At 41.2% G+C, this 27,383-nt stretch overlaps 2 protein-coding genes across 3 annotated transcripts in view; one reads left to right on the forward strand and one right to left on the reverse strand.

Moving 5' to 3' along the window:
• LOC112569957 overlaps positions 1–12,664 on the forward strand; it is a 31,354-nt gene extending 18,690 nt beyond the window's left edge. For both annotated transcript variants that reach the window (XM_025248081.1, XM_025248080.1), the window contains 2 exons: positions 8,234–8,416; positions 8,833–12,664. In XM_025248081.1, the coding sequence (XP_025103866.1) occupies positions 8,234–8,416; positions 8,833–9,380 (731 nt within the window). In that variant the 3' untranslated portion in view covers positions 9,381–12,664. The remainder of the gene's footprint in view (positions 1–8,233; positions 8,417–8,832) is intronic.
• A 2,217-nt stretch (positions 12,665–14,881) lies between these two features.
• Positions 14,882–27,383, reverse strand: part of LOC112569958 (protein stum homolog) — a 42,628-nt gene continuing 30,126 nt past the window's right edge. The window contains exons 2-3 of the mRNA XM_025248082.1: positions 19,320–19,493; positions 14,882–18,131 (exon numbers count right to left, since the gene is read on the reverse strand). Of these exons, the coding sequence (XP_025103867.1) occupies positions 18,070–18,131; positions 19,320–19,493 (236 nt within the window). The 3' untranslated portion in view covers positions 14,882–18,069. The remainder of the gene's footprint in view (positions 18,132–19,319; positions 19,494–27,383) is intronic.

The raw sequence follows: 27,383 nt of genomic DNA on the forward strand, positions 1-27,383 counted from the left end.
CAAGCATTGACCCCAGGTTCACTAAATGGTCTCTCTCTTCATCTCTGAGATGTTTATGGCAATGTCTTTTAATGCACCGTTATGTAGAAAGTCGCAGTTGCAGCCAATGAGATCTGGATGGATGTTTTCAACTGCACCATTCATATTTCAGCCTGAAAACTCACTCAGTGTCTTGAGATAGATATTTTAGGGAAACTTCCTGCTTCCGCCAGTATCAAATTAAAAAAATGTGTTGCTCAGACTGAAAGAAATACATCGAAATTGGGCATAATTGTGACTAATGAAAGAAAATGCCAGCTTTTCTTGAAAATCGTAATTTTTCAGAGGAACTAGAAAGAATTTTCAGCAGATGTTGTGAGTTTTGTGTCATTTTTTCTGAAAAAGTTTCATCTGCCAGATTTTCCACTCACCCTGCGAATTCTCAGCTTTCAGTGGGTTGTTTTCCTCTCTCTCAGACAGAAGGGCAGGTAAACTCCAGGTAAACTCCAGTGGAGCATCGGTGTTTTGCTTGGCCTGCATCGTGCGTTTGTCCTTCTCAGCCGTTGCAGACAGAACTAAGAAAAAAAGTCAGGAACACAGGTGTTCAGTAAAGAGTTACATCAGGCAAGTCTGTCAACATGTGGTTGATATATTACAGAAACCGAACTCCACTCACTAGTGATGTGCTTCTTCAAAACATCTTGATAAGAGCGCCTGACACTTGTGGCTGATGATCGCAATGGAATTGCATGAGTGCGTTTGACGTGCATTGGTGAAAGAGAGAAAGAAAAGTGATGAGAGATGAACAAGCTCGCCTGTGTATCTCGTCCACATTTGTTTGAACGGAACTGAATGGATGAGAACTATAATATCCTAGAGAACAGCATAGTCTCATTTCCTGGTGGTTTTTCTTTTTTTTTTTGTTTTTGTTTTTTTTTTGTTTGTTTGTTTGTGAGATTCCCCTTGGTGCACCGAATGACAATATTTTCCCGGTCTTTCTTCCTCTTTCTTTTTATGGATGCTTATATTTAATATTACACGTGAGTTATCATGTAATGTCTGAAAAATACATAATGTAATTATGTAATAGTAACATTGGCAGTCAAACAATTCATGAAAAGGATTAATACAGATTTTTTTTGTACTTGTTTTTATCCAAGCTTTAATCACTAACATGATTGATACGGTACTGATGTTTTTTTTAACCCGTGCTTTTGCAGAAAAAGAAATTATTGCTATGTTACATTGAGTTTATAATAATACAAGAGGCGAGATGTGAAGGATTGGATAGTTTGTGATAGTAAACATTTGGTTATATTTGAAATAATTGCTATGTAATTAAATGTTCTTTTTTACGGAAATGTTTTTTGTCCGGTCCTTGGTTATAAGATAAAACCAAATAGGTATGTTTAAAATTCATTTGGATGATTAGAAAACTTATGAAGAACAGTAACAACCCCAGGTCAGATAGACTTTCCACGGAAATGTTAAACCTCGTCCTGTGAGTTATTTCACCATTTGTTTTGCATGTGACGAGCCACACATTATGATTGAGTGCTCGGCTGACACGACCCAAGGATTCACATCCTGTTTCTTGTGCACTTCTCGTGAACTGGGGAGTCCAAGTCACACGAATACAAATTCTGTCTGAGATATTTTTGTCGGGTAATTTTTTTATTTTTTTTTTTTTTTATTTTTTTTTTTTTTTGAATAGAGCAATCAGATTTCTTGTATTTTTGCTTCAAGCTGAAGCTTGGTCATGGAGGAGCGTGCCTGGTGTTACCTGCATGGACGTGCGGCCACAAGCAAGATGCTCACTGGCGCGCGTGCAGTGCAGGCGCAGACATTCGACACCAGTACAGAGGAATACGAAGCTCGTACTCATGATTTTTTGTTTGTTTGTTTGTTTTTGTTTTTGTTTTTTGTTGTTGTTGTTTTTTTTTTGCCTTACTGGTGCAGACCTAAGGCCGAAGTACACACCTATCTGGAATTCAAACCAATTATAAGCCTCCAGTCTCGTATTCACTCGATTGATTACAGATGAAAATGGTTTTGGGTTTGTTATAGTCTTATCAGTCTCTGGTGTTCAATAGTACATAAAAGAACGAACAATGGCCGCTACTGATAGTGTAGAGGTTAAAACATTTGCTGGTAACCACTGCAGTGATAACTAGGTGATCCAGGGTTCAAATCTCGTATCGGGACACTCAGTATTTTTTCAAGTCTTTATGTTTGACAAAGGTTTTTTGTGGTATTCCGGTTGCCTTCCTCTTCCATCATCCTTCTTACTTGAAAGTGTGAAATCGCCTCTAGATGGAACACTTTCCTTGCAAAATAACGAATCAATAACCAAAACTGGCCTGAAACTCTGATTTCCTTGCTGTGCATGCGCATGTGTGAACACTTGAACGTCTGCATTCAAATACTAACTGAATTGTTTGCTGAGTTACTCCTCTAACCCTCTGTTTCTACTGCAGGAAATTAAGAAGCAAGCATGTATTAGTACTAGCTCACAACCGGGATGATAAATGTTTTTCTAAGCTGTAGCCGGATGATAAAGACGATGTTATAATTTAAACAGGACAATAACGGATATTTTGTGGTCGAAATTTGGTGTTCAGATTCAAACTCTGAAAATTCTCTCTTAAAATCATCAGCTTAAAGTTTCTTTATGATTTTTTTGCGGAGGGGGAGGATACTTTCCCCTGACGATTATGTCAGTAAAGCAAATCAAGAATTAAAAGGCAACACGAGCACCCAGCGAGAACTGCTGTAAACAGAGCATAAAGTATCACAAAAAATATATTCCTTGGTATTTGCTGACGAAGAGGAACTATAAATATTATATGAATGTTTTTTAATCACAACTGAATTTGTCGAGGAAACAGGAAATGACGAAATGGTAGTATTTCTAAAAATCCTGTTGTCTGCTGGAGCGGGATTCGAATCCTCTGTTTTTTGTTGTTTTTTGTTGTTGTTGTTGTTGTTGTTGTTGTTGTTGTTTGTTTGTTTGTTTGTTGTTTTTTTCTTTGGTTTGTTTTTTGTTTTGTTGTTCTATTTTTGTTTTGTTTTATTTATTTATTTTTTTGTTTTGTTTTGTTTTTTGTTTTTTTTGATCGAGCTGCACCAGAATTGCCCTCTGGGGCAAATAAAGTTTTATCTTATCTTAAAAAAAATAAAATGTAGCACTGGTGTCGGCCTTTAAGGCGTAAGAAGATCTTCTTCAGTAATAAAATTTAGGCAGATGAACCCATTGTTACTGATTAATTCCATCGACTTTACTAACAGAGAGTCAAGGATATCATCCTGTAAACAGAAATTTCTTGATGAACTGGTGGTGGGGCGAGTTGCAGGATGTGGCCGCTTGCCTCCCTTGTTGTTGTGCTGCGGTAGGTGATCAGCGAGCGAACTGTACTCAGCCTCCCTGCAGGAAGGGGAGCGACTGGCCCAGGGATGCGATCAATAGTTCGCTTCCCTCATCCACATCTTCTGTCAAACGCTGTGAGCGACTTTTGCAGGCATGACAAGAGCTGCGGTTAATCATAAATCCGTTTGATACCGGCCTCAACAGTTTATTGGATCCTGATGGTTTCGCGGATCCATAGCAGGTCCCAACACACGGTTTCATCGATTAGGATTTAAAATTTCATCTCAAACTTTAAACAGACGGAGCCTATTTTTTTTTTTTTTTTTTTTTTGATTAATTGGTTGAAAATCAGGTTATGTCTTGGTTTCGATATCACTAAGATATTTCGTTTCGTATTTTTTGGTCATTTACATTAGAAAAAATATGGGATTGCTCGCACGGTACCCTGCCTTCTAAGAGATGGTGGTGAAGGAAACATAGAGCCATTCCTTCATAAATGTTGGAGGTTGGGGACAGATAAATTTCAGCCTTTTCTCTCCCGACTTCTAAATATGATGCTCATAAAGGTAAAGTAGTGATACCAGTAAAATGAAAGATTTAGTGATGAGTAAGAGAAGGAGGGAAGGAGATCAATTTGCATTGGCCAAAGAATTCCCAACCAGCCCGCTTCCGGTGAATAGGAAGCTGGGTGTCGATTCAGGATGGGTCGTCATGGAGATCCGTGGCCATGTCCATAGGACTGCCAGGCTTCTGTCGGATGGACGTGGGTACACGTGGGTCCGGGTAAACAGTCCGCCTACCCGGTCAGGAATTAAAAAATGAGTTGTTTGATGCATGCTATGTATGACTGATTTGAGAAGTCTCTAAAGATTATCTTCGACTGCTCGTGTAAAAATTATCTGTCTTTGAGCTGCGCTAATCAGTGGGACATTTACAAACATTCAGTACTATCCTGTCCATCAACATTTAACTTCAACCTTACACTGCGATTCCAATCATTTCTGGCTCCTTCTGAATACTGGCCCTAACATAAATTATATGTTGACCAAGAGAATTGAGAAGGTCTCTGTGTAGGAGGTTTGTCAGTATTTTTCTCTCCTTCTCTGTTCGCCTTCTGAAGTAAAAATCGCTGAACTTGCCCTCAGGAAGCACTGGCATCATCTATAATTCAACAGACTGTAATCGACTGGGCTGTGAATTGAACGGGAAACTTGCCACTCGCCACTCGTTTTGAGTACTGCTTCCTCATATCCTGTCTCTGTCCCTGACCCACTAGCTAGAGAAATAATTTATGACCTCTCAGTCAGTTGTTGGCTGTATTCAAATTTCACACTATCAACCTATCCATGGCGGCTACGCACAATCTCACCCTCTTGTGGAAGTATACAGCAGTCGGTGGTTAGTCTACCACGGATGACTTGTCAAAAAATAATAATCTGCGTGCCTTTCCTGGTTTCAATGGACTAGGAACTCCTTGAGAACTGGAACATGATCTTCTCATGAGTTTATTTGTGCTCAGCCTCACTTTCTCTCGCCATTTTGTGTGATTGTGTGTCTGCTCAGTGTACTGTCCCTTGTAATAAACTCGTGTCCCCTTAGGCTCGTGTGGTTTTGTAAATTATATACCATGCTAGATAATGCGTGTAAATAATTTATACTCCTCGCCTGGCCTTTCATATTATTTATATGTCTTGTCTAGTCTTGTAAATTATTGACACACCTCATAGGGCTTTTGTTTCAAATTCCCCTTTACCAATCATGTCTTTATTTATTATTTATTTATTTATTGCACTTTTGGGCAACAAAGAGATCGGACAGATCCAGCATAGCTTTTAGATAATTTGTTTCCTGTGTGCTAAACGAACACTAGCTTTGTGATGTACATTTTGTTTTTTAGGGGAAGAGAAAGGAAGAGTAGGGTGAGTTGATATAATCTCATGTCGATCTACACATTTGAAATGTCATCCCACAAATATGCGGCCAACCAATCCACAGCAAAGCCTGTCACCCAACCATTGCAGATGCCCCAGCTTGTTCTCCAAACTGCCGGTCGCCCTGATGCTGCAACTGTCATGCTTTCATTTGTTATCGTGTGGAAGCTTTCTGGTTGGGTCTCTAGAGCATTCTTTGCCCATCTTTCTTCTTGAAGAGATAAAGTGCTCCCAGTCAGGCACGCCCATCGCCGAGACCCTTGGAGAGAGGATGGGGAATGAAAAAAAGTCCCTTGACCACTCCAACTTGCGACTTTCACCTCTCGCTCACAACGAGTCCATTCAAGGCTTCGTGAAACACTCCATCTTGTGGTAGAAAATATTCCTCATAGAATTCTTTGTCATTAACAATCGTCAGTAATGCATGTGTATCCTTTTTTTTAAGGGAATGGGTTCACATCTGGGCAGTGGAGATGATTCATAGGTAAGAAGTGGGATTCACGCTGGGTGAGAGTGAGGCAGTTTACTGCTGGTGGTAGTGGCGGTGGTGGTGGTGGTCATTTGTTATAATTATTTCCTTTGTGGATTATTTGATTTTTTAGGACGTACTTTGGGATGTTTATACGTACTTTGATAGTTCTGGTGTATTTTAATTGTTAATTTTGTTACATTTATTTGTGATGTTATGGCACTCTCTTTACCTATTTAGCGGTGAACGCGTGTGTCCATTCGTACTTTTGTCTGAACCCTCTTTCATTAGAGTCAGAAAAAGGGTTTTTCTTCATTTTTTCTAATTTTTTATTAACAAAGTTTCCTGGGGCTTTATGGCCTGTCTGATATCGTCGTTAATGGGACGCAATAGCTTGATATCATCTTAATGTTTCACCAGACGACACCTGAGATGATATCCTTGCTGCTTTCTTAATACTGTCATCCCCCACTGCGGTAAAAATATACCATAAGATGACCTCTCTGATGAAGTACCCCTTCCCTTTATAAGATTTTGTTCTGATATGTTAATGACAATTAAGACAGGCCGTCCAGAAAACCGGCAACACGAGATAAGGCTGTAAGGCCTTCCACTAGAATCTGGATTTTCATTCGTTTTTTTTTATATTAAGCATGTTAATACTTATATTCATGTTCACATTGTGCTTGTTTATATTTGTATTAGTGTGTGTGTTATAGATGCGTACACATGTATCGTGGTCACGTTGTTGTGTGACTGTTAACCGTTATAATGGGCTGCATGCATGTTTTCTGTCTTCATAGTTACCTGTGTACATGTTATCGGATAGGGACAGGCGCTTACAAGAGCTTCTACACAGTCTTGTATTTCACATACATCTTGCAATGAGTGACACATGGTGAGATGTCTGTGGTGTGCTTGCTCGCTCCTTTCCCTTCATCTTGTCTAATCAGAGAAAACTTCTGGCTCAGCCCTCCACTGAGGAGCATCGCCAAGCAAATGTTTCTCAAGGCGCCCACTGTTTGGCCCTCGTCCTTGCCACCCGAGCCTCGTGTAAACATACTTCTTCCTCGCTCATGCTCTCCTCCTCCCTGTGTATCTGGCTGTTCATCTTCCCGCTGATTTATGCTGGCTGCTTGCTCGACATTCATTATCGTTTTTATGCGAAATATACAAATGTATCATCTTAAATAACATGTCTCACCGATACAGATATCACCTTGCCTTCTCTCTACCCTCGTTCTCATGAAGAGAGGTGAGAGGGAAAAGCTGTTTACGACCTCTTTGCCGTAGGTGTGCTGCCCAACTGCTGTATCAACGGCAATGGCAGCGACCTATCTCTCAACATTTAATTAAGACATCGGCCTCACGCGCCTCACGCGATGTGGGAAGATGCACTGAGGTGCCTCCCCCACCTACGATGAGAAAAACTCTTAACCTGATTGAATGGTGAGGCTTCTAAAGCATCTCCCACCTTTCCTGGGTAATTGGGAAGTTGAATGATGCTATCATATTGATGACTAGAAACTCGGCAGAGGTGAGAGTAGGACAGAAAAGAAGAGTCAGAGGAGAACAGGAAAGAGAGAAAATTAAACGTGAAATATTTATTTTTATTGCTTTGTTGGGCTTTCTTATTTACATAAAGAGGATGGGTTTGGTTAAGTGATTTATTTTAATTTTTACTAGACTAATATGAAAAGACTAGTGAAAACTGCATAACCCTGTCCCCGTGGCCAGTATCTATATAGCAAACACCAGCTCTGTCTTTAATCACCTTTTACCTATCCACGGGGTCAAAGCTGGGTCAGCTGTCAGTCAGATTTTCTGCTTCGTTTTATTTTTCCTTTAAGGAACACCACTTGTATATGACACTTGATGATTCCAATCTTATCTTAAGAACTGAAATATCACAGGTAAATATTGAAGAAACATTTTAGTACACTTCTAGGAAAAATAAGTTATTCGTTGATATTATTTATTCATAGCATGTCTTGTTTTCTTGCATTTGTATTCCTTGATGCCGCTGCAAGCATTTTATGTGATAGTTCTGGCTTCTGAGAAATATTTAGAAAAAAAAATCCACCAAAAAGCTCGCTAGTCAGTGAAATAAATATTTGTTAGTAATGAGCACTAAAAAATCAAATGCTTTTCTTTCATATGGTTGATTGGAAGGGAGAATCATTAAACCAGCCGCTTGCCTTTGATGTTGTAAGTAGAAAATAGCGGCAGTTGCAGTTATATAATCAAGTATTTGCTCATTTTACACATCTGACGATAGGATGAATAAAGATATCGTTGACATAGCTGGTAATAACATTTGTAATGGATGTTCTATAATTATAAAACAGCAATCGGATATCTGGTAAAATTAATAACAGCCAGGCTGGTGCTGCACACTGCCAACATCCATGTTGTCCAGTCACTTGGCTCTTACTCATAGCTGACATGTGGACATTTGGTCATTAACACGTGCTCTGTCCACTGCAGGAACCTTCGTGTCGGGGCTGACAGTTCTGTGCGGGGCGCACGTGCGGCCACCGGGCGCCAGCCGGCGCGGGGTTGTGTGGGTAAACAGCGGTGTGGCGCTGCTGCAGTTCCTTCTCACCTTCCTCCTGCTGCTCGGGTGGATCTGGAGCATCATGTGGGGTACAGCTTTCCTCACCATCTCGGGTGCGTAACTAGCTTCAACACACACTCCCAACTGGATAGCTAAGAATGCTGCTGCTGATGAGATATTAGTGAACTCCATCTGAAGAGTTTTTCTGTCACAGGTCTAAACTATAGTAGATAGATATACGTAAATTTATTTATCTTCCATGAATAAAATGGATGAAGTACTGAGTCCCTGTTCCTAGAGGATTTTCTAACCAAATTTGGTATGAGTATACAATGAAATATATATCTGTATGATAAAGTTTTATGGAGTAAGCTTTGTCAGGTAAATGAGTTAATATCATAAACCGGCAATAGTTTCCCCCAGTGTCTATAATAGCCATCAACATCATCTTATTTTCTGTCAGTGTGACCAAGACAGGTGTACGAATATGCAAACTAGTAATTTCTCATACATGAATTTGTCGGTGTAGACGAATATTACAAGAAGAACAAAGGAAATGGAGCGGCAGGGGCGCAGCCTACTCCGTCACCAACACCAGAGAAGAACCACCCTCCAAGAAACAGCAGTCCGACTTCTCCTCCGCACTCGGCCACCAGGGGGCGCCCAAACAAGCCTCCGGACAACGTCTCGGCGGGACAAGTGTCGCAGAGCAACGGACTGACGGTGGCCACAGTCGGGTGCGCACCCGGCGCCTCGCCAGACCTTTTCTTGGCGCCGTGCACGTCCAACGGACGCAGCCAGCCGATGATCGTGCTGCAGGAGGCGCCAGTGAGTGTGAACCATCCCGACATGCCGTGCGCTGTCCCCACCAGGACTCTCATGCATGCGCGCACGAGACACGAGAAAATTTTGCAGCGACAGATGTCGGACAACGAGCTGTCGCCGTTCATTCTGACCCATCAGAAACTAGAGGCCATCGTGATCCACGATATCCCGGTCTTGAGTAGACCCCCTCGCCCGCAGCTGTCGGCTGTGGAGGATTCTGACCCCGACCTCACCCCCTTGCCCAAAGTATGAGTCAGAAGGTCACGTGACCCGCGTCCAAGACACGTTTATCCTCGGTGCTCAGGAATAAGATATTCCTAAAAATAACAGAGACCAAATACCGCTTATGATTAAGTGTTTAGAAGTGATTGTCAGCAAAGGACTAATGTTGACGAAAAAAAGACATTTCCACTGGTTTTTGTACTGTAGACATGCGCCATGTACCCTGTTCAAACTTTTTTTTTTTTTCCTGTTTCAAAGCGAATGACTAATGGCTACTTTCAACATTCATGCCGGCGTCTGTTTTCAGAGCGACAGGTGCGATCTGAGTCTCTGAGTACTGAGTGAAATCGTACTGCGTAGCATGCTGATATAATCTTCTCATCCCTGCTTTTTACAAACAAACAACAACAACAAACAAACCGAAATCTTTCATTCTACGGCTTTTTATAGTAGCTAGCATGGCAGGCTAAATGGCAGAATTGTCCTCTATGTCTAGTACACTTAGGGGTCTCTGTGCAGTGCGGATCGTGTATCTAAAACTGATTGGCTCATTATGAGAGCGTGAGTTGTATTCACTCGACAGTATGCCTGCCACGTGACATCGACACTGCCGTACAGGGGATGCATGCCGCGACTGATCTCGTGGTAACCGGCATGAAAATCCACCAAAGGTTTATTCATCCCTTGAAAACAGGCCTCAGTGAGTCAGGGGAAGTCATCGCATGTGGGGTAGAAAATGATTTTATGGTCAGAAGACAGGGTTAGCTCGGCGAACTTACTGAACGACTGCTTTACTTAGGACATAAGTAACACAGACACATCCTCCCTCTCTCTCTCAAAAACAGCAACACAACTCAAAATTTTGTAACATAAGTTGACAGACCGGTCTCCACTGCATCGTTAACTTTTTTCTTGAGAGAACATACGAGGATCTTTTGGTAAGAATTGAATACGATTGGATAAGAGTCGATAGGAGCTCATTGTGATAGCATTATTGTATCACATTCATTCTCCATTCAACGGAAGGGAAGATACCATTACACTCTTTGTACTGGGAAGGCAATTGTATTAAACACAGTAGTTTACATTTCTGTATACATGTGATAGTTGCGAAGCGGTCGTCATGGCTACAGGATGTGATTGGAACTTTATGATCTGACGCAAAGAGTTAGGACTCGGCGCTCAACGGCTTCCATCATGTTCAGTGTGTCGGTGTGCTTGTCGCCAAGACAACCAGTACACCTCCAGACCCAACTCTGCAGACTTGTACTAATTATAAAAATAAAAATGAAATGAAATTATATCGAAATATTATTTTTAAAATCAACTAGTTTGCTCTCCTATCAGCACAACTGGCATGGTTACCATGGAAATAATGTAATAACAGTGCAGCATTTCTCTGTGGCCATGCTGTATTAATTGTATTAACTGTTGAAAACTCTTAACATTCGCACTGCAACAGTTGGTGTACTTTACCTATATATAGATGTAAATAAGAGGCGGGGACTTCAGTTGAATTCTCGTTACACATACCTTGCGCCATGCTTGTCGTGTATGAACACTTATTTTTCGACCAATATGACCAATATGATTGATGTTCCTTCCTGGTCTGAATGTTGATTATGATTGCTTGTTAATGTGTGGCCATTTCCCACTTGTCACTGATCTAACCGCCTCTTCGATGACCCGATATGGAAGAAAACTGAGAACCGGAAAGTTGTAAAACACGATGGGATGGACATTGGGGCGCCATCATCACTAGCAGCACTAGCAGCATCATTGGGATACAGGGATCTCCCATTAGCTGTAACGGACCTCCAATCTGTAATTTGTTCTTGTATTGTTAGAAGCATACAAAGTGAGAAGACAGGTGTCTTGGCTCAGCTCGAGCAGTTGAAAGTAGCGATGTACCTCATGACACCTGGCGCTGACTAGTCACCTCTCCTGCTTGCTGCCTCCTGTCCTGTAGGAATAGCAAGCACGTGCTTACCTTTGTTCCTGTTCCTCATATTGTAGTCTTATCACAATCTTAATAGATGACATTGATTTTCGTTACATATTCTGTGACAGTTGACTCCACCTGTCATTGTCAACCACTGCTAAAGTGTTCTTTGCGAGGAATTGTAGATAGTTTTCATTATACTCTTCTTCAGTTTTCCTTCTAAAATATGTCCAGAAGGCAGTGAGAACGGTGGTAAAAGATTCCACGATCAAATAAAATATTATAGACATCCATTTTCCAACAGACGTGTAGAGGAATGAGCACGATCACACATCGTCGCGATTGTTCTAGGAAAATCGATGACTAAAAAGTCAACAAACAAAACAACAGTTGTGAACAGATGCTGTTAAACATGTCATTAGTATACATGGACGGGTTTTGTGGATAGTCACTAGAAAGGTGTGATCGTTGTTTATTTGTAGATAACTGCGTGTGCACATGCGGCTGTGTGTATGAGAGTATGTGGGTGTTTGTGTGGTTGGGGGTGTGTGTGTGCGAGCGCATGCACGCAAGTACCGGGTGTAAAGGTGAGAGAGAGCAGGCGGCTTGCCGGCTGACTCAGGTCCAACTGTTCTGTCACTCAGCCAAGTGCCAGTGGTGAGCTAGCTAGTCACACTGTTGCAAGCCAGCAGCTAAAGATGGATGTGGCAGGTCTGCTCCAGTCTCCAAGGATGTAGGTACACGTAGATCACGTGGTTTCCTGACAGTGCTCCTCACTACCCATCTGTGCCTGCCTTTCCTGTGTCCGCAAGCTGTGTCACGCTTTCTTCAATGTCTAGTCGACCTTCTTTTAGCATCTTTATCTGTTCACAGTACTTTCTGTTGGCAAAGAATGTGGGCTGCTACAAAGCGTGGTTTTATTTAACTTGAAAACATAAAATAAATACAATATTATCAATCAGAAATCAGCAGGTCAATAGTTTAATGATCGTGTTCATCCACAAGCAATAACAGCTGTTGATGCCTTTTGCCCATAAAGTGCAGGCCGTGCGGTGGTCATAAATCAAATCAGACATTTTAGGTAAATTATTTGAGCTCACCGAGAGCAAACATCTCGTTCTGAACATTTTAAATTGCTTTTGTTAGCCCTTGTCGCCGTTTCCCACAGTGACCTATTCAAGGGAAAGAACTGAACTAGAACAAAGATACTAAATACTGTACTATATAATAGGGTTAGGGTATATATAGTATTTACTATCTTTGGCTGAATTATGTTCCATTGTGGTATATTTGAAAGCTGAAAGAAAAAATTCACAACTGACCATTGTATTTCAAATTTCGTGCCAACAATAAAGTTCTAGTTAAACAGACATACGAACTGCCAATGGCAAGTTGAAAGATTTTAACAATTTTGTGATTGTCACTAATGGATTGTGGTGGTCTTTCTTCTACAGTCAATGACAGTTAATTTTGACAGGGAATGAAAGCTTGATTGTAGCATCGTCTTGTAACCTTTGTATCGTTCAGGTGTTTTTTTTTTCGCTCTGCAAGTGGGCGTAGAGAAAATTGTTTTCATTGACGAAATCCTCTGACTTTCTGTTACCACTTTCCTCTTTCTCTCCATCCCTCAATTCACTGTCCTCTACCGCTTCTTCCGCTTCTCCCACTCTCAGACTTGCCTGCATTCCGGGTACCTACCTGTCTCCTGGCTTCAGCCCATCAACAGCTGTATCGCTTCTTCTTCCGTTCTTCCACGCTAACACTGCTGTTTATACTGTTTTAACACTTTCAACTTTTGATTGGTAGTACATTTTAAGGGGTTAAATACTTATTGTGTGATAGTTTACAATGTTGTGAATTTTGAGATAGCTAAATAGCTAGATACATTTGGTTATCCCGTTTTCCACTGCTCAAAAATGAGACTTCAGAAGTCCATTATACGGACAGAAGGCTGTAGGAGTCCATCACAGTTGATTTTTATCCCTTCTTGAAATTAAGCACCTTTCATTCTTTTTTGATTGTGGTGCGTTTTAAGGGGAAGAACATACGTTCTATACGTGCATAAAGTAAATAATGTACCTTTTATTTAGTGCATGAGTATACGATCAAACCATTCCTTCTGAGAGCCTTTCGTGAGATTTTGTGGAAAAAAAGATGATGGCAAATGAGTACTTTCATAGCCCAGTCGATGATGCCATCTCGCCTAACATGTTTCTTTGAGAGTTTGTGTGTGAGAGAAAGAAAGAGACTGTGTGTGTGTGTGCGCATGCCAGTTTGTACAATGTGCATATACAAGTGTATGAGAGTGAGCGACCGTGCATATTTTGCATGCCTTGTCACCCTCCTCACGGTCAACCTGCTGCTGCTTTTTTCATGGATTATTTTGTTAAAATAAATCGCTTGACAACCTATATCTCGGAATGTGCGCTTGCATGTGTTGATAGTTAAGTACTTTAGGTAAGGGGATTTGTACGCGTGTGTGTTCACGTGTACTATAATCATTTGTTAGCATTTCCTTCCCTCAACTTCTTTTGTGCTTCCTGGTGTCGCCGCCTCAGAGACTATAAATATCAACATGATATTTTAGGCAATACTATGCGCCTGCTGGCACTCAGTGATATCTGCAAGTAAAGTTTGACAGCGATTAATGTTACATACAGGGCAAGGGTAGATTTTTTTTTCTTTTTTGTGCTGGTGCGCTTTCAATAACTTTGAATACTCGTTTGCCTCAGCGGCTTTCTATTGTAGATAACAAACAAAAAACAAAGAAAATGTTAGAGAAGAGCTTTAACTGTTGCAACAATATTTGTGTGTGTGTGTGTGTGGCTTGTTTGTTTGTTTGTTAAGTTGGTAAGTTCTTCTTGTATGCATGCTGCTTTTCCAATGGGACGTCTTCATTCTCCGATTTCCTCCCTTTGAAACATGGCCGACGTTCCTGGCGACAGCTGACAATAACTAAAGAGTGCCTCGCTTTAGGAAGTCTAATTTTTCACTTTTTTATGAAAGCCATTATAACAGCCTTGTATTTTATAATTATCGGTGTTCTGAGAACTCTGTTCATCGACACTGAATAATTTTGATGGTCATGAACTGTGTGCACTGCTCCAACATCGTTCCTAGGTTTTGAATGTCTTGTTTTTCGAGGTATTCTTAATTTGTATTAATTTATGTATTTATCGTAGAACAAGAAAAAGCAAGACACGAAATCGTAGTGTTTATAAATTGTCACTTTCGCAGAATTTTTTGTTTTTCAAAACAAGAGGAAACTCATTTTTTAATTTGTCTGATTATTAGGACTACCCCTCCGTAGATTTTAAACTTTGAAAACAAAATACAGTCCATACGTGCACACACACACACACTTTGTTATTGCTGACAATGCTTTTTAATTTCACGGTTTGTTGTGGGTAATCGACTGTATCGCACTAGGAGTGAACATGGACTACTAGGTGCGGATAGAGAAAGGGAGATAACGCGTACTAATGTGTGAGGTGAGCGAGTGCTGGTTCTTGGAAGCATTTTCTCCGGCAACTCAACTCTCATTCACAAGAAACAAGGCGCTCGCTTCTGAAACAAGACTTCAGTTGCGTCACTTGAGCAATATTTTATCAATACAAGTTGAACTTATTAATCCATATAAAATAACCTTCACGTTGCTGAAAGCATTTGCAGTTGCAGGCAGAAGCAAAGATAGCCGGTAAATTTTATTTAATGAAAACAGCAGAAAACATACATTGACAGCTTGTATTGTGCCAGTAGTCGGGGTGACCATCATGTCACCTTGCTTGTGAATCACATGCTGCTTAGGAAGCAAAACTAAACATTATTTTAACGCCCGACAGTCGGTTAATCACAGAGAACCAGAACACACCCGGGAATTTAAAGTTACAATCTGAAATGAAGATTTTGTGGATTCTGCCTTAATTTTTGTTTCAGGGTTGCAGTTCAAACAGACATCGCGCACAAGTTGGGAATTGTTCTCAATGTAAGTGTTTCACACAGCCAGCGTTACACCATAAGGTTACAGTTCATTGTAACAAATAGACGATAACATTACATCTTTAGAAAGCATTGTTACATCGAAATTAGCAGACAGTGTGGTACTACAGGTGAATATAAAGCAGAGATATAAATACAGAGATCACATATCCGGAGTTTAATAGCACATGCAGCATTTACATACGATAAGAAGGTATTAGAATAAAAAAGTTTTTTTAATAAAAGACTGCGTGGTTCGTAACACAATGACACAGACTAGACAACACGTACAAGCTTGTAGTAATTTCTCAAGTACCCGGTGTTATAATCTACAGTATTTTATTCTGGTCCAGGTAAAGGTAAACTTATTGTCAAGATTTCCTGGTCATAATGTGACATTTTATGTTTCCTTGATGAGCTGTATCGGAATTATTATAACTATTTATAATACTACTAGGCCTGCTGAAGACATGCTTGTACTCAATACAAGAACTTGTTTTCTCAGCTCTTACTCGGGCTCGGATCAATCTGTTTATAAATTTATTGTTCATGCTCATATCATAGCTGGGTGTGGGGACATCACTCTTTCGATGCACACAAATATCTCCACTGACAGCAAAAATCTCCATATAGCTTGTAATATTTTTTCATTTTTAAAAACCCTTTTTATACCGTGAGCTTTACTTCATGGTGGAGGCCTGGTTGCAAAACAATAGCGAAAAACAGGGTTACTTCACGAGAAAACTACTCAAACCTCCAAGCAATGTATTCGAACTATACTCTTCTAAACAAAATTACGAGGTTTTATTTCAAAAATTTCTTATTAAAACGGTGGCAAACTAGCAACGTGAAATGGGCAAAGCCGTTGGAACAAGAGAGATATGGTCGGTTAGACAACTCTTCGTTGGAAATTTAAAGACCAGCATTATCTCCCTTTACTTGAAATTTTCTTTCTTTAACACTATGTGCACCTAAAAGTTCTTAGTTTCTCTTTAATGCCTTCCAAGTGATATCCCGAATTCCTTACTTCATAAGGTGTTGTAAATCAATTAACTTCAGTCATTAGGCAAAGGTGATAAGGTTAAGGTCGCCCCTAACCCTAACCCACTTTACTCAGGGCCAGCTATTCATGAGGGCAGTGCCCATCTCACTCTCCATGGCTGCCACCTTCCCCAGCCCTCTATGAAGTCATGTGACCATTCCCGCCAGCTGGGTCGACGGGGGAAGTTTGCTGCGCTATTCGAGCATCGAACCATCGCTCTCAGTTCGGACGCCAGTTCAAACTTGATATTACCTATTAAAATATTTGAAAACAATTTCAATGATTAAAAACATAGACCATGCACCACTTGCTTCAGGCGAAAATAAAGCTAAGAAATTCCTAAATTGCTGCATGTAAATGTTTTGTGACAAACGAATTGTATGAACTGGACAGATAATACAAGACACATGTAAAAAAACACATTATGTGTACATCTAAAAGAAAGACTTTATTCACAGACACAGGAGGACGTAGATGAACGGGATTTACTCTCTCATTCTAATTTGTAAAATCTCATTCCCGAGTGTAATAAATTTACTTGTACTTCTGCCTGAATTGATGCTTATCTGAACTATTGGCGCCATTTTTTAAAAAATCTGTTTATTCATCAGGTAGAGGTCAAGACTGGTTATTGCTGGCTGAAACTGAGGATCAACAGAGTTTAATTACTAATAATACTAGATTAGTTAGGTTCTTGTTCACAAGAAGAAGTAACAAGATAAGACTATACTAAGTTAGTAACTTTTAGTCAGTCAATATGCACTCGATCTCTCTCTAAAGTTATAGTTGTTGGATTTTTAAATTATTTGTAACAAATGCATTTAGTCCATTCCTACTCTTAGCTATATTTCTTGCTCAAATGTACAGCATTCTGATAAAATATCTTGAGGTCTGGATCCATAAAAACGAAAAAAAAAATTACTGCAAGCAGCGTTATAGCCCGCCATAGAAACGGAAGTTGGAAAATGGCTAACTTGCAAGACGATGCGAATAAAATCATTTGATATCTCGCTCTTTGTATACATTCTATCCAGCTCTCTTCTTCCTCTCTCTCTCTCTCTTTCTTTTCATCAATGCCTGTATATTTAAACACACACACATACACGCAACCACACAGTCATAGCATATGCTTAAACACACTTTAAGAATATCCATACTTAAATAAATTCGACTCTATGTGCGTTTGCTACATTAATATTGGGATGCGTGAAATGTAATGAAAAAAGGAGAAACCAGCTACTCTCATGACAACATCCATCTTACTGTAGGCAACAAGAACAACTCGTTTTCCTCCTTTCCTTGTCCTGTCACATGTCAGCCAACACGTTGACCCCACCACTGGTTCTACAATATTCACAAATGTCAAACAATATTCTGGAAACTGAAAAACATCCACAAGCGACAAACACGGTCTGTTCATCTCGGTTTGGGCCGACTCATGCGCATTTTGTGACAACTGTCAACAACCATGCTTGTCATGTAGTATCTTTTTTTTTTAATTCTTCGATTTGATAAATATTTATCGTGAGGCCATTTCAGAATAAAGTATTTATCTTTGGCACCTGTCTCTTCCTCGCTTTTTATGTCTTAAAGCTTTTTCTTTGATCTTAAAAAAAAAAGAGATGACCTCTGCATGGTATTATCCTGTAAATACGATATAGGATGCCACCGTGGTAAGGCCGGATCTTCTCACATCAGACAATGCTTGGTGGAGGTGGAAGGTGAAGGAATGACGGGTGGATGAGGCTTGGGGGAGGTCACTCCACGCTGCTTTGACGACGCACGTAGTAAGGAATCTTCTGGGGCTCGCCAGCAGACACTGAAACATGGAAAAAAACAGAAGATGTGTGCATACCACATCCACGCCTTTCAGACACTAGTCATGCAATCGCTGCCAGATTTATTTATTAATTATTATTTATTTATTGCCTATTAGCCCTGGCATCCCGTTTGCGACCTTCGGTACCTGTCATTGAAGACCAGTCTTCCATTTCACCTGATTTTTTCTTTAACAACACGCGCATACGAAGGGAGGGGATGATGCGTGCATGTGTGTGTGTACATGTGTCTGTATGTCTGAGTTTAACAGAAGTTATTAAGGTTTCAATGTTTCAATGAAAATAAGACCATTTGTCAGAACTTGCAAACGCCCCTTAAGCCACTGGCTTCGAGAAAGCATCAATTATTTTCAGCCTCGCACATCATCCTGGATTTTTCTTAAAGGAGTGGGTTGGAAAAGAAAACTGAAAGTAATAAAAGCGTTAGTCTCTCGGGATTATCTCAACACTTCATCCACGCCAACCAGATCCTATTAGCTTCATGAGCATGTCAGTGGAATTCCAATGGAAGGCAACAAACAGGAGATGGGTCTGTTGAACCACAACACAAAGACTGGGAGTAATCAGTCCACAATGATGGCTGCCCGCTGCGACTTCACTTCGCCATTCTTCTCTTCTGTCGAGGCTGACAGGAGCTATACTACAGCCTACTAAACCCAACATCCTGTAATCAAAGCCTGTAAGGTTGTTAAGAACTACTCATACAAAACTCCTGGACACTTTTCCCGAGTTCTAAAACCAGGTTTCATTAAATAATATTTGAATACTGTCATGCTATTGTCGATTTTAATTAACACGATAAACATTTTATGATTTAAAGATGCTGTCTTGCCTCCGTGATGTCTGTTGAGCTCACGGAAGTGTTGTTTGTCGCTTAATACTGAAGATAATACTTCCGACAGTTTCACTTACCCCCTGTCACAGTAGAAGAAATTTCGAAAGGTAAAATAATGAAAGTAATGAATTTAAAAATGAACAGAAAGAGATGAAAAGGGAAGGTGAAGGTAGGGGAAAAGAAAGATAAAAAAACAGGAAGAAATGAAAATAAAAAGTGAATTAGCAAAACTCAAAGAATCTACAAGAAGAAACGTTAGATAAGAGAAGGTTGCTCAATACAATCAAGAAGAAAAAGAGGGGAAAAAATAAACAAAGGCAGCATGGCGACTAACTGGCTATCTGGACGAAGTTCATCCCCCAGATGATGCTCCACACCCAGCCCACGATGATAACAAAGGAGATCATCTGCAGGAAGGCCGACAGCAGGTTGATGCCAAAAGCCTTGGCAGGGGCCGCCAGTCTTGTCTTGCAGCCACACAGACAGGTCCAGGAGGAGACAAAGGTTCCTGGAACAAACAGCCACATCTCTGACTTGGCAAACGTGTCAGCAACCAGAAACCACCCGCACCCAAGACCAGCAATAAGAGAACAACAATGACAAACAAGTGCTATTTCCATCGGGTTCTTACTTTGTTTTTCTTTCTTTCTCCGTTTTTTTTTTTTTTTTTTTGTTCATTCATCCCTTTTGTAGCTTACGTCTTTTTTCATCCGTTCTTTTCTTTCTTTGCACTTTCATTCGTTCATGCTTCCTTTCTTATTTTACTTTATTTAATCATTTTCTTTATATCGTTTCTTCCTTTTGCTATTCATTCTTTCCTTTTTCCGACTATTCACGAACCTCTTCTTTTATTTATGTCCTTCCATATTTTTTTATTCTGAAGCAATCCACATTATATTTTTTTTATTCTCATTGACCTGATAGCGTGAGGTGGGAAAACTGAGGAATGAAAAGCTGAGCTCGTTCCATCGATACTGCGAGAACTTCTCAGCTTCTGTGTAACGATCATTCACCGCCATCGACGGACCGTGCATCTGAAACGCATGTAAATTCACTCCTCCCTTGAGATCGCCCAGGTTTTAATCGATAAACAAATTTTGTTGTTGTTGGTGTTGAACAATGCAACTTCCTAACAGATAGCTCGTTGAGCAGAAAATTTTGTACAAGGCGTAGTAAGGAGGGACTGGAGAAAAGTTGTTTGTCTGTAAAGTGTTTGTTTGTTTTTGTTTTTTTGTTTTTGTTTTTTGATTGTTTGTTTGTTTGTTTTGTTTTTTTTCGTTGGTGTTAGGTTTTCTGTTGTTGTTGTTGTTGTTGTTTTGTTTGTTTATTTGGGGTTTTTTGTTTGGTTTTTTGTTGGTTTTTTTGTTGTTATTTGTTTGGGGGTTTTTTTTGGGGGGGGGGGTTGTTGTTATTTGTTTGGTTTTTTTTTTGCTTGAATCCTGTTTTGTGTGTCGTGGTTCTGCGGTGTGGGACTTAATTTCACAAGGTCTGGTGGGTGCCTTCACTCCTGCTACTTGTGCTCTGCTATTGAACCCCCGGGGCTCATCCAGCGACTATTTCCGGGATTCATTTGCATACAATTGGCCTCGAGCGGGTTCTTCCCACTCACTTTTCTACTTAATCGAAAACGTGGACTCGGAGACGATGTGATAACTTAGAAAAAGAAGTCTCTCTGTCTAAAATGTTTTAGTTCATAATAAGAATTCCTTTCACTTCTCGGTATAGTCACTTCTGCACCCAAAGATTCCCGCAAGGCTTGGCGGTTGATATCTCTTCGAAATCTTTTAATCGTGCCCATCTGCTTGAAAGATCTGGCTGCAAGAAGTCTTGCGAAAAAAAAATATATAAAAAAGCTGAATTCCCTGGCTGCATTTGGCACTGAACTCAGATACATTCACTCTCCGTGATTACCGCTGTCTCGTGTGTTTTTACAACGAGGGGCAGGTGAGGTGGTTCAGATCTTGATACAGATAATTCTTAATGTCGCTTTAATGTTTAATTTTGAAAGCTGTCAGCCATTTTGTGCGCTGTCTTCACGTGGAGTTGCTTGCCAACCAGTGTTTACCATTTCATTACATGGGATGAGAACCCGAGTTAGTGGAATCGGTGTTTATGGGGTGTGTGGCTGGATGCGGCTTCAAGGAGTAGAGGATGCTGGGATGCATCGTGCTGCTATTCGTTAGGAGCTTCTTTTTTATACACTCTTCCTATGATCATTCCAGTAGGCAAAGCCGCTGTAATCTCTTTTCAAGATCTTCTGCTGGAACGGAAAAGTAGAGAAGAGTGCATGAAGATGTGCAGAATTCAAACTCATTTACAAAAACAAAGTGTCTGCACTTTTGCAATCACCAGAGACAGACCAGAAGAGAGGAGAGAATAGGGAAGGTTGAGGATTTTTTTTTTTTTTTTTTTTGACATCTGAGGGTGTATCAAGGCCCAGTACACAAGTGCCACGTGTTTACAGAACAACCTGGGACACCCAATCCTCGCTAAATGTTTTTGAGAGAAGAGGGGGAAATGGTTTCGGAAAAGGTGAAATTGTGACCTGTAGGAGTAAGAAGGAATAAAGTAAACAAAACTAAGGTGAACAGGTCACGATGGTGAATGTAAAATTATTATAGTGACCCCTCAACAGGTCAAGTCAATGTGAGGTGTTCTCCCTGAGAGGATAAATCTCGAGAGGTGTTTCAATAACTTCTGAAGTTAATTTTATTTTGAGGTTTCATCGTCTGTCCTTTCTCTTCTCTGACTGTTAGCAGCTATCATTAAAGAACTTTGTCTTGATAATAACTGAAGCTTAAGGACAGCTGTGCACGACTCGCACCTGTACCACATTCTTCATGTCAAAAACTTCTCTTTTTGTAGTTCCCTTTTTTTCTTGGCCTCGCTTTGACCTCGCATCTCAACCTGTTCCCCTGTCGATGTTTGCAGTGTGGTCTTAGAACTTGCAGCTGAACTTTGTGTGGCGGTTTTCTGGCATAAATTATTATGTTATTTTCTAACCTGGGCGTGGTGACACTTCTCAAGTATGCAGTATACAGAAATGTCGAAACTGATGTCGACAAAAGGAAAGTGCTTCCACCTGAAGGCGATTTCGCACTGTGGGGGATGGGGTTCAATACTTTTCTGGCCCAAACAGATTACAAGTACTCCTGGCGTCTGGTTCATCGATGGCCTTGACTGCGGCGACTCTCCTTCCTCCTCCGTGACAAGAAAACAATCACAAACTGCGCAGCACTTCTCGGAAAACAATGACACGGCGCTTGATAAAACTGAAAAACATTTGGCGCTTGCCGCGACTTTTGTAATGTGGTGTATACATTGGTGTATATATTGAACGAACCACAACAAACACTCCCTGCCTTACCCTTATGCACCATCACCGCCTAGCATATACAAAAACCGTTACATCCAAGCAGGAAGACAAACAAACAAAAATCTTCAGAGTCGCCGGCCAAGTTAAAACACAAACATATATAAATATAAAGAAATCTCCACCCCCGTTGGCCAGCAGAAGTAACCAGTTGATGCCAAACTTCTTTTTTCCCACATGAAAAGTACAAAAACTGTTGAGTTTCATTATTGCTGCAAAACAAGTTTTCGGAACACTTCTGTTGCTCAGTGTTTTACCATGTTTATGTCTGAAGTCCGCAGGAAGACAGCAGACACAACATGTCCTGGCAAAACGGACAAAGGCGAACTTCCTCAGAACCGTGCAAACCGGCGTCTGTGACAATTTATGTCTAAAACATCAACTCGACAACGAGCAGTGGCCTTTCTGATGTAAATTGTTGCTTTTGATATTCACATATATTTCCCTTTGCAAACAGAATGTAAAACTGTAGAAGTAGTGTGTATGAGATTCACGGAGGTTGGGGAGGAGGTGTAGACGAGTTTGCACCTGTACTATACTCTCATATACTGTGTTTATGTGAGGTTTGTGTGTATGTTTATGTGTAAAGTTGTTTGTCAATATGTATCTAGAAGTCAATTTTAACTGGTCTTGTTTATAATTGGATTGTGTGTAGGTCCGTTCTCTGATGTGTAATTACTCTGACTAGACGAACATACTCATGCTCTTGTAGTTGTAAGGAATTATTCAATGTGTGTCTGTGCGAGTGCATGCACGGTCTTGGGCATACTCCTTTTTTTGTGTTTATCAGACACTGTCAGAATCATTCTTTGTAAGGTTTCTCACACAGAAATGGCAAACGTGCTTGAGCTGACCTGTACGAGGCTGAATTCTTTCAAGTGAATACATTTGTCACAGTAAATATGTGTAAGCTGGCAAGGACTGGGGTCAATACAGGATGATTACCCCTCAGCCTCCAAGGCGCAGCCGCCAGATGTCACTGCACTCATGCAGTTTGTCCTCAGCATCAGGGCCCTCCTCTGGCTCGCCGCCATCCTCCCCCCCTACCTGGCTGTCGGGTGGCCATCTTGTCGTGGCTGTCGCTCGATCCTCTGGTCGTGTTTATTATGTTATCTTCATGCCGTGGCTGTTGTGTTGATCTCTCTCTTTTGGGGGCGGTCCAGCACCTGTCACCAATACAGTGAGGATTGGCAGCCCACGGTTCAGATCTCGCCTCGGTCACGTTATTTTTCCTGCATGTGGCATCTGTTTACAGGGCTGGGTGCCTTTTTGTGATACATCCTTAGCTGCTGGATCGGCGTAAAACACCAACATTCACCCCTCTCTGTCTCTCATGATTCGGTCCACACCAAGGAGGCTCTAATGGCTCCTAGTCTCGGCTCACACAACCACCACACAGTCTTGTCTACTGTTCTAGCGCCCCGTGAACAATGCGATCATTAACTTGGATCACTCTCAATCTCCTGACACAAAGCAATCAGCTCATTAACTGGTCATTTCTCCTCCTGCCCCCTGATCAATGTGCACACCCCTACAAAGGGTGTTGTCGGCTTCCTCCATCACGATCATCAAGTTCTTGTTTCCTCCTCCTCTTCTGCTCTGATTGCTTCTGTCACGATTTACTGCCTCTTCTTCCTCTCGGGGGTGGCGATGGGGGTCAGATGAAAGCCCCTATCACAGATTCTTGAAAATTTCTGCCAGGAGGCCATCTTTGAGCGATCAAAGTCGTCAACAGATGCAAGTGGCGAAAGTATTCACACGCCTGCCTCCTTTATGATAGAGTGTAAGTGCTTGATGTTTTCGTTCTTGGGGCATCAGGTTTATCGCCAATGTAGGTATAGACGATGTAGAATTGTAGATATTAAAAAATCAGAAAGCCAGGTGGATAGGAATTTGATGTATCCTTCCGCAAATTTTCGTTGTCAAAAATAGCTTCATGTTTATGATTTTAATTTATGTTTTATCACCTTGAGTTTTATAAATATTTCGGGCTTCTCTTCTTCGGATCTGATTTCGCAAGTGGTTTTCAAATGTGGAACTAGGAGGCTAGTGTCAGGATGTTCACATCAAGTCAGGATGTTACAGAGAGGACCTTCAACTGCTCAAGTAGTTTTGGGGAGAAAAACAAAACAAAGCCCTGTCTGGCGGAACTGAATGCACTTTAGTTTGGACAGTCTCCAGACGGCGGGCAACAAGTTTCGCAGACATCCGTTGGCGACTCCTAGGAAGTGCATGCAAGAGCTACCTCAGGTATTCTCTGACAGAAAATTGCAATTTCCCAGAGTGTAGACTGAAAAGCCTGCACAGGCTTCGGAGGCTGTGAGGTGGGGATCTGTTACAGGAAACAGCTGACAGGTGTACAGATAAACTTTCCTTACCTTTCTGTGGACAAAGTACAGGAATCCATTGAAAACCAATTAGCATTTCAATTTCCTTATGTTTAGCTGACAAAGGAATCAGGTAGCAGTCGGTGAATAATTACTGCAATAGAAAATTTACAAGTTTGGAAACAGATCCAAGTCAGGAAGAATTTGCACTTGTTTTCTCTTGTCTGGAAAATGTGTCAACAATATTTTCGGAGGGTTGCCAATAACCTGTTTCGCCTGACTAGGTGTGCAGAAATGTTTTTGAGTGTAGGAGAGGGGAAAAATTGCAGAAAATAGATGTAAGCTAGTTCATCTCATTGCCAGGTCTGTCGGACCGTAAACTAGACATGTTTGTTGTTGACCCTGCACACATTTCTCTTTGTTTTCCTGAAAGTCTACTACGCTCACATACCTACTATAACCACCGTTAGCTCCAATAGAGGACAGAACAACATCTGCTTTTCTGGACACCACTTTATAACTTTTATGTCCCTGGGTTCCTCTTGTTGCCTCCAGGGCAACAACTTGCCCTCGCTTGATATACCTGACGGCTGCATAAGGTCAGGGACTGTGTTTTGTTTTAGTTACCTGTCTCATTGCTTTACCTTGCTAATCAGCATCATTGATCTCATTTGACACATTTCCAATCACACGCAAAATCGTGTTCTGGTTTCTTCATGATGGCTCCACCTTCCAGCACAAGCATGTCCCGCAAAATTAGAAACATCTGGGGCTGGTTAAAATTTCGTTCACTCGCTCTTGTCCGTGCAACAAGCTTTGAAACCTTTTTGCGCTGCGAACCTTTGAGTCAAGGCCGATCCATGAAGACACTGCAGCAAACAGCAAAAAAAAAAGTTTTCCTTAGTGAACCGTCTTCACCAGAAACACCCGAAGGCTGCATGACCGGAGAAAGCGTTCTCAAGCTCCCAGTTTGATAAAACCTTTTGCTGGAATTTTGGGCTGGTAAAAAACGGTGCCAGATTGTGGGTCTTTTCAGAATTGAGGGAGAAAAAACTCACTTGCAAGATATTCGAATGTTTTAACCGACCCCAGCATGGCTTGCTTGCAGATGTAAACCACACAAACACATGAATGACCGTCATGCTATGTTAATTTTTAGGAGCAAAGTTGAAGACTTCTTTAGGATGTGTGCAATATGACTAACCTTTATAATCACCATCATTATAAGTCTTCACTATCATTTATCCTTTTACATACCAGCTGACGGAAAGTTATACTGGTAGTTGGGGTCTGGACAGACGCAGGGGTTGACAAGGCTCGCCACTGGAGTCTGTCTTGACCGGGTGGTAGGCAGGCCCTGCATGGGGCAACCTGTCTACTGTGTCACATTCGCCACCCGCTTCTTCCTCTGCCCACCTTGTCATCGACCTCCTGTAAAGTCTCTTGAAGGATGGTCATTGACAGAGAACTAAAGAGAAGTAATAACACCATCCATATCTACTGCAAATTCTGGATCCATCTGGATGCCCAAACGAATTTTCACGTCCTTTTATTCGAGACTGGACGACAGACCAACAAAATCTTTGGAAGATTTTTGATAACTTCTTCTGCCAAACTCAAGATATAGGTCTGAGAGTCGCAGGTCATCTGGGCAATGCCCTCTTTGCGTCCAAACTATGGTTCAGTACGAAGCTTTAATCCACAAAAGTGCCTGTTGCATCAACAAGAGAGAGAGAGAACAGAATCTGGTGAACTCATGACATAAAACATTTGGAAACCCAAAACTCAAAAGAATGCCTTTAAAGACTTGAGTCTCTTTTTTGAATTTTATTTGTTTAGTCTGTGTGTTTGTTTTTTGCAATCACTGTCCAAACTCTAAGCCTCTTATTCTCACAACAGTAACTACAAACGCCGCTCACAACACCACACACGGACATTATTCTGGTTTTCATGTGCGTGCATTATTCATTGACTACAAAGAACATAAAGTTGTTTTCATGCAGATGAGACCACTTGTTAAAACAGAGTCTCTAATGCATTAACAACGCAAAATAAATTATACTCGCAGATAAAACAATGCAGGTGAATCAGACTCGAGCCGGAAGCGAGGCTGGTAGCAAAAATAGTCATTAAAACTAATCCCTGGGAGGCAGCCATGTTGGCAGCGGGGTCGAGGCTCCTGGCGCTGGCCTCGATGTCAGATAGCAAGCGATAGGGGGTGTTGGGGGGGGTGTGTGTTGGGGGAGGTGGTGTGGGTGTGGGTGGGGTGTGTGTGGGTGGGGTGGCCCACACAGCTCAACGTAGCCAAGGGCCCGAGCTAAGAACTGCTCGTGGCAAATCGAAGGGAGCAAGGGGGCGATGCGGCGTAGATAACCAAAGCTTTGTACACGAGCCCTCGGATGGAATTTTTTCGGGTCTTTGATTATTACCTCCGACGCGCAGCCTCCCAGCATGCACACGTATGGGCGTGTTTAAATTCCAGTGATGTCGAGGGGAGGGCAGATTTAATGACTGCAATAAAGCGACATAATTTTCGTGGTTATGACCAGGCCAGGCTTCATTTCAGATTTTAATGATTACGAGAAAACAGTTACATCACAGCCTACTATGGCTTTATTTGTTTATCATGTTATATACAGAGATAATTATAGGAAAGAGGACAGAAGGAGAGAGGGAGACAGGGAAAGCAAAACAGTGT

The sequence above is a fragment of the Pomacea canaliculata genome, linkage group LG8, assembly GCF_003073045.1.
Source record: "Pomacea canaliculata isolate SZHN2017 linkage group LG8, ASM307304v1, whole genome shotgun sequence".
NCBI lineage: Eukaryota > Metazoa > Mollusca > Gastropoda > Architaenioglossa > Ampullariidae > Pomacea > Pomacea canaliculata.